The 8,104-nt window shown below is 32.8% G+C and overlaps 1 protein-coding gene across 1 annotated transcript; it reads left to right on the top strand.

Moving 5' to 3' along the window:
* The first annotated feature begins 361 nt into the window (after positions 1–361).
* Positions 362–7,437, top strand: LOC140145319 (lactadherin-like). Its single transcript, XM_072167077.1, has 5 exons — positions 362–368; positions 1,036–1,158; positions 5,182–5,352; positions 7,013–7,161; positions 7,275–7,437. The coding sequence occupies exons 1-5, from the start codon at positions 362–364 to the stop codon at positions 7,422–7,424; spliced, it is 600 nt and encodes a 199-aa protein (XP_072023178.1). The 3' UTR covers positions 7,425–7,437.
* The last annotated feature ends 667 nt before the right edge of the window (positions 7,438–8,104 follow it).

Below are 8,104 nucleotides of genomic sequence, written 5' to 3'. Positions count from 1 at the left end.
AAACAAATTCATCTGTGATGTGATCATCAAACATGGTGTATAATGTTGCCAAGAAAAGACAATTTATATTGATTCAAGTGTTATTGAATGTTATTACATCATGTTTCAGAGTTGTAAGAAATATTTAAATTTTCCTTTTGATTATAGTTTAATTCTGTTTGTTCCATAATAAATTTTGACTTATTTCATACAATTAATTACAGATGATAATGAATGTACTTTGGGTACTGATAACTGTGACGCAAATGCTGCGTGCACTAACACTGATGGTTCCTTCACATGTGTATGTAATGCCGGTTACGGTGGAGATGGAGTAACATGTACAGGTTAGTCTATTTAGTGCCATATGACCATTCTCTATATGTCAAGTAATTTAAACCCCAATATGAATATGACATTGCTTTAGGTTTTTAATACAAATTCATCTGTGATGTGATCATCAAACATGGTGTATAATGTTGCCAAGAAAAGACAATTTATATTGATTCAAGTGTTATTGAATGTTATTAAATCATGTTTCAGAGTTGTAAGAAATAGTTAAATTTTCCTTTTGATTATAGTTTAATTCTGTTTGTTCCATAACAAAGTATGCCTTATTTCATACATTTTATTACAGATGATAATGAATGTACTTTGGGTACTGATAACTGTGACGCAAATGCTGCTTGCACTAACACTGATGGTTCCTTCACATGTGCATGTAATGCCGGTTACGGTGAAGATGGAGTAACATGTACAGGTTAGTCTATTTTGTGCAATAGGACCCTTCTATTTATGTCGAGTAATTTTAATCCCAATATGAATATGAAATTGCTTTAGGTTTTTAACACAAATTCATGTGTGATGTGATCAATCAAACATGATGCATAATGTTGCCAAGAAAGGCCAATTTATATTTATTCAAGTGTTATAGCAATAATGTTTATTATATCATGTTTCAGAGTTGCAAGAATCGTTTTAACTTTCCTTTTGATTACAGCTAAATTTTGTTAGTTCCATAATCATTTTTGACTTATTTCATACAATTCGTTACAGATGATAATGAATGTACTTTGGGTACTGATAACTGTGACGCAAATGCTGCTTGCACTGACACTGATAGTTCATTCACATGTATATGTAATGCCGGTTACGGTGGAGATGGAGTAACATGCACATGTTAGTATATTTTGTGCCATAGCACAATTCTATTTATTTCAAGTAATTTGAACCCCAAAAATATCAAACTACTTTTTTGGAAATAGTGCTGTCCTAAATCAAAATTCCAAATATGAAATTGCTTTAATTGTTTTAAACAAATTCTTTTGTGATGTGATCAATCAAACATGATGCATAATGTTGCCAAAAACCCATTTTATATTTATTCAAGTGTTATTGAATTTTATTATATCGTGTTTCAGAGTTGCAAGTATATTTTAAATTTGCTTGTAATTATAGCTCGATTCTTTTGTACCTAACAAATTATGACTTATTGTATACAATTCGGTACAGATGATAATGAATGTTTTAAATTCTCAAAATAAATTCATTTCACTACCAACATTTTGTGATGTGATTAATTAAACATGATGCAGAACATTTTCAAGAAAAGCCAATTTATATTTATTTATTCAAGTGTTATCGTATTTTAATTATGTCATGTTTCATAGTTACATGAATCAGTTTAACTTTCCTTTTAAAAATATATTGATATTTATTTACGCGTAATTTAATTTGATTATAATCAAGTTGCAGATCTTGCACTACCAAGTCAAAGTCCCATAGAGAATAGAGATATGTATAATTTTGTCTTAAGAAAATTAAGAATTTTTTTCTTTACAGAAGCTACTCAGGTAATTGTTCCTTTACTTTTGTAGTACCTGTTTGTTCTATTCCAGTATTGGCTGTAGTTTGTAAAGATTGGACTTTTCATTAGACTATGCGCGACGTGTATGCACTATGTATGATGCTTAAAATCAGCCCTTGTCTAATCTCTTTGTTTGGACAAAAATAGGATTACCGGTATTATTTTTTACGATATGCCCTCGAAGTCTATAATTACCAAACTTACAAGCAAAACCATGCCCGTCTTTCTGTATAGAAAAAAAAGAAGAAAAAGGCTTAAAATTTTTAAAAATCTGTGTGGCTTATTTCATACATGTTTTTCAAAACGGCGAAGGGCACAAAAGGGTACCTGCTTCCAGTAATAACCCGGTAATAGAATGAAAATCTTGCAAAATAAAGTAATGAATTATTCTGCTGAGAATCTTTTAATGAGAAAGATACTGACAACTTACAGTAATCTAACCTGTTATAACAAGCTTTAATATTTAGTTGAAGCTCAACTCGCGATATAAAACATAATTTCATGGCAAACTATCTATTAAAAATTGATAATTTTGTCTTTTAACAGTCCCGAATTAAACTATATGATATTTACCTAAGGTGTATGTAGCTGGGTGTAAAAGTCATCCGTCATTTGAAAATTGTTACCTTTTATTAACTTGTATTATATCGCGAATTAAAAAATATCAAAAAATCAAAAATGTACATATATTTAGCTTTCTTAGGAAATTGAAATTTTAGAAATTGGACGTTTCTAATAGAAGTTACAGCCTATTTCGTAAAAATGATGAATTCCAAGTTTTGACAAAACTACCTATTCAGACTCTTATCTTTGTCTTATCAATAGAGGTGAGAATCCTGTTGTGAATGCCCAACCACAACTCCCCAACACACCCCCTGGAGTTCCCATTTGACATAGGATACGTGCAGGTAATACCGGACCATTAAGCTCATTTGCAAAATGTGAATAAAGCTGAAACAATTTAAGGAAAATTGTGTCTGTTAGAGTTAGTCAATTGTATCCTTTATTTCAATACAAAATTACAATCATACAGTAGTTTTTTTTATATATATAGGTGTTACGTAATAATGATGACATCATCACAAATGTCCAGTATTACGTTCATGCGCAGGTAATACCACACAGTGTTGTTTAGACTATTTATTAGTGTTATAAAATCCACTTGGTGCAAAAAAATTAATTGAAATCTAAGAAAAAATCTTTCACTGGTTACACTTACTCAAATCTTCGGTTTAATAATGTTAAATTATTCCTTAATGAATAAATAAAAAAAAATCAAGATCATGTGTCTGGAATTGCAGGTCTACTGAAATTATAAACGTCACTTGATATTAAGATGTTGACTTTAAAAGGCTTAATTAAAAGCAATTCATAATTATTTTGGAAAAGAATTTGAATTCCCTTGTGATATCTTTTATTATTATATTTTATTGAAGTTCATTACCTTATGTACCTTAACAATATGTGCGCACGTACGATACCACCATACAATGCATTTTGATAATAAAATGTCAAAATATTCTTATTACATTACACTTTGCTCTGCGTAAAAAAGGAAATCATTTTAGAATGCATATATTTATTATTCCATTTATAATCAAAAGAGAATACTGAATATCTGAAATATAATTGAGCCTCATTGAATCATTAGTCTATAAAATTGCAGCAATGCAATAATAATACTGGACGCTCACCTGAGACATGTACTGAGCACACATTAATTTGAGCACACATTAATTTAAATTTTAATTTAATTGTTTTAATTATTTCAATATATTCATATGTTCTGCAATCATTTCAACATTGAATACACATGTTATGCCCATTAAAAAAAAACCCATGCAAGGGTCACCACCCTTGAAGAAACCTGTCAGGCATTCCCATACCCTGAAACCCTATACATGGTTCCATTCATTACATCGTAACACTATAGAGGGCATAGTCGGTATTAAAAGTTATAATAAAATGTCTTTTCGAGAAATTAAAATGCAAAACATGAAATTTGTCTTAGTACAAGTCTTTGGGCTTTGTCACAGCATAAAAAACATCCTAAAAATGCATGTTTTTGGCCCTTTCCCAAAAAGATACCAAAATATTAAAATTTGAACTTAAAATTTAGAACTAACTAAAGGGTTAGGTTTTAGCTATGTTCATTGGTAAAAAAAGATAATATTTTTTAATCTAAAAAAGTCAGTGCTGCATTTTTCTGGAATGGGGAGTAGGTGGAGTCATGCTTAAGTGCATGAAATTTATCACTCTGTACAAAATATTGAAAACTAAAAAAAGGCGATATCAAACCTGAATATAAATTAAAAATGTTAAATATAATCGAAATGTTTATTTAAAATGTAAATATTTTAGAATTGAGTCAACATATAGGTTTCATTGTTGCCTTTGCTTAATGCCCGACGCTGTGTTTCCCCTCTGATAATCATCTTGCCTTGGCATATAGCATCAATTATATCTGTTGAACCCATACCGCGGAAACATGGCATGTTGCCTCAGGGGATCGACGCTAAGTCAGGTACCGCGTGAGCAAACTAAAAAATAGCGCAAACAGCGCGAGCGTACACACAAGAAACTTCGCGCGTAAGATAAGCGATGTCGCCAGGTCTGTACGCTGTACCGGCGTCAGCTGAATTCGAGTACGCTTAGACGGCACAGGCATGGAAATTTCCAATCTGTGTATTAATAATCTAAGGTTGAACCTTTTACTTATTATTTTTCTAAGGTCGGACATTTTGAAAATTGAGTTATTATCACTACAAACTTGCTCTTTCTTCTCACTTATTGCTTATATATCTCAGTTTCATTATTGCCGACTTTATCCTAATTGCACCAGATCTGGTCACATAGACCTGGTCACATATTTACCCAAGTCAGTTTATTCTTGTACAAACGGTTGTTTGATGGCATGTAAAACTGAGTCATTATTAACAAGGGGTAGACACTTGTATAATGGTGTTAGAACAGACTAGCAAACGACAAGGGGATTAAAAAAAACCTTTTATCATGAAAGATAAGGTATAATTCATATTATTAGGCTAATTTGAATTTAAACTATATGCAAATAGAGCCCTCAATTGGCACACAAATGTACAGCTTTTTTAAAAAAATTTTATAGAATAAAAATTACCACAAAGAAGAAATGAATAATTTGATATATAAACGAAAATCTATGTTAAATGTTGCTATAAAGTATTATGTGGATATACAGTTATATATTCGAGTGATAGCTGTTGGTATTGTTCGGGTCTAGAATTGTACATATAATGTTTTGTTAGAAAAATTAATAAGTGATCACAATTAACAACCATGATATCTCAATATTCCAGTTTGCATCGATTATCTGGGAATGGAAAATGGTACCATACCAGATGGAAATATTCAGGCGTCTTCAGAGTCAAGCTCTATCAAGGGGGCCTCAAAGGGAAGGCTGAATGGTGTCAGTTATTGGCTAGCGGCTAGTTCTCAGACAGGACCAATTTGGATACAAGCTGACATAGGTAATGACTTTGCACCATGTTGAATTGGTAACATTTTATGATTTATTTTAAGCTTTATTTGCATAGACTCCCGATAAATAAATGAAAAAAAAATTAATAACCAAAATGACAACATTGTATAAACTGTTTATATAATCAGACCTACTAACCATGGAAAAACTTTCAAACGCGAAACATTTATTTATTTATGAACATCGGGGAGCACCCGGGGGAGCACCCCAAGTATTTAACCACACGAACCATTCTCAAAACCCATTCATAGTTTCACTGCCAACCCCCACCTCCCCCACCCCTGAAAACACACACACGCCCACGTTTGCCGTAAAGCGGTCACTGAAAGGTTACAGAAAATGTTCCAAAATGCTTTAAGACGCAGTTCTTTTCACAATGATTAAGGAACTTATAGTTCTTCATAATCTGCGATGTACTTTTCTTTAGTTGCAAGTAAAAAATAAAAAGGAACCATCAGTTACCATAGGGTATTAAATAAAAGGCATTAAATTTAATGCCCACATGACCCATGTGAACTAAATTTTGAAAGATTTGATCGACGGAAAAAAGTTATCGACGGAAACTCTTACAATAATACTACAGACTTGACATTTAAAAGACTGGTCTGGAATGGGTCTACATTAACTGCACGGGGTAAATATTAATTGGGGTGTATCAGCAGATGGTGTAAAGTAATTGTTTGACAGAAAATGGGCTTTCCATTAGTTTACAATATGGCGCTCATAATGCAGTGAATTAGCCTAAAATGGCGGATTTAAAGGAGACTGAATTTGAGCAACATTATTCTGATATTATCAAATCGATTGAGGTTTGAGGTGATTTTGCTGAACTGAAATGCACTTGTAATCTACCAGTTTTGAAAGTGGGAGGAGCTTTACAAAATATGGCTCTGAAAAGTGGTACACACTCAGAAAGTTTGAATGGCCCCCCGGGGCCAAATGTTACAAACTTATTGTACACAAAGAAACAGCGTGAGTTCATTGGACAACCAAGAATCCACGCAGTTGCTTTGTACCGTAAGTTTATAATATTTGACCTCAGGGGGCCATTCAAACTTATTTAGTACGTACCACTTTGAAAAGTCATATTTTAAGCTCCTCCCATGTTCAAAATATCAATACATTGCAAGTGTATTTAAGATGTAATGAATGCCAATTCCTGACTAAGTTTAGGAAATATCACCTCAAACCCCTATACATTAATTTTGATAATTTTAAGCGAATTCGCTAAATTGTGAGCACCTTAATGTAAACTCCAAAAAAGCGCATTTTCTATCAAACAATACATCATCTCCCTACACACCCCAATTAATATTTAGCCCGTGCGGTTTATGCAGACCCCTTCCAGACCAGTCTTGTAATTTTGTGAAAAAATAGTCCATATTAAATGTCAAGTCTGCACAAGTTGCAAAAATGACAAATTTGCTAGAAAATTTGGACATGCATCCCGCGTTTCAAATTGAAATACACAGAAAGATCACCCGCTGTGCCAAAGGTCACTTTTCCAGACATCCTGTCTAGACGCTGTAATATCAGTGGCCATCTGGTAACGTGGGCATTAAATTAAGTGCCTTTATTTAAATGTCCTAAGACGACTGACCATAGGTCAAAAGCTTAACAATTACTTTCTCAATTTCTTTTATCATTAGGTTACCAGACTAATGTAAACGGTGTTATAACGCAGGGAGATGGACAGACTGGAGGCGGTGATGACTATGTGAAATCATTCAAAGTGTCAACATTCCTGACTAATGGTGCCAACGAGGTGTTTGTTGAAGATCAAAATGGAATCGCGATTGTAAGTAGATAAACGTTGTCTAATATAAATTACATGCTCATGGACATGCAGACCAACCAATCGATGTGATATACATTTTCTAATCGAAAAAAAAAACATTCTCTTGTCAACAGATATTTCCAGGCAACGTTGACTCTTACACCGTGGTAACTACAACTTTTTCTCAACCAGTATATGCCCGGATTGTGCGCATCATCTGTCTGACAACACATAGAAGTTATTACGTACTAAGATTCGAGATATTAGGATGTAAACAAGACTAGATATGTGACTCAACACGAGATAATGAGGCGGCTTTCTGCAAATGTAAATAATAATGCGGTAGACTACATTATATTCGTGATTGGTGTCAGATCATGGATCTGTTTTGTCTAGAACACAAATCAGGACATGTGTTATCTTCCATGTCATATATTTTTGTTTAAAACAAAATGGGCGTAAAAATATGCTTTAGTTAAAGTAAATCAAACATTTTCCAGTTATTTCCAATAAGCATATTTTCACGTAATGTTCAAATTTGCCAATAACTCTACATGTTTTATCCAATTAACTGAAAAAAGTATCATTCTGTTGTACAGATTTGCTAACTTTAGCTATGATGTTTTGAATTGATAATATGAAATGTATTAAAAATATTCGTCAAAATTATACTGGCAATCTGGCTGCCAGTAGACCCCGTTAGTTCAAAATAACAGTTACCGTTAAAATAAGATTAGGTAAAAGACGACACCTGATACTAGCAGATGCTATATATTTTGTTCTGGTTTTACTGCGAATTTTGTTATCCTAAAATACAGGGGCGTAGCAAGATTTCTTGGGGAGGGGGGCAAAATAAACCTGGGGGGGGCACATACGAAAAAAAATGCAGTTGCAAATACATATACAGGTTTTGTTTTTAGAAAGACTGCACATGTATCTGAGCTTCAAATAAAAAAAGGTTTTA

Source organism: Amphiura filiformis, unplaced genomic scaffold (assembly GCF_039555335.1).
Source record: "Amphiura filiformis unplaced genomic scaffold, Afil_fr2py scaffold_214, whole genome shotgun sequence".
In the NCBI taxonomy this organism is placed as follows: domain Eukaryota; kingdom Metazoa; phylum Echinodermata; class Ophiuroidea; order Amphilepidida; family Amphiuridae; genus Amphiura; species Amphiura filiformis.
This window is presented reverse-complemented; position numbering and strand designations above follow the sequence as displayed.

Coding starts and splice junctions, on each gene's coding strand:
- LOC140145319 (XM_072167077.1), top strand. Junction 1,159..5,181: donor AGATGGAGTAACATGCACAT/GTTAGTATATTT, acceptor TCAATATTCCAG/TTTGCATCGATTATCTGGGA. Junction 5,353..7,012: donor TTGGATACAAGCTGACATAG/GTAATGACTTTG, acceptor TTTTATCATTAG/GTTACCAGACTAATGTAAAC.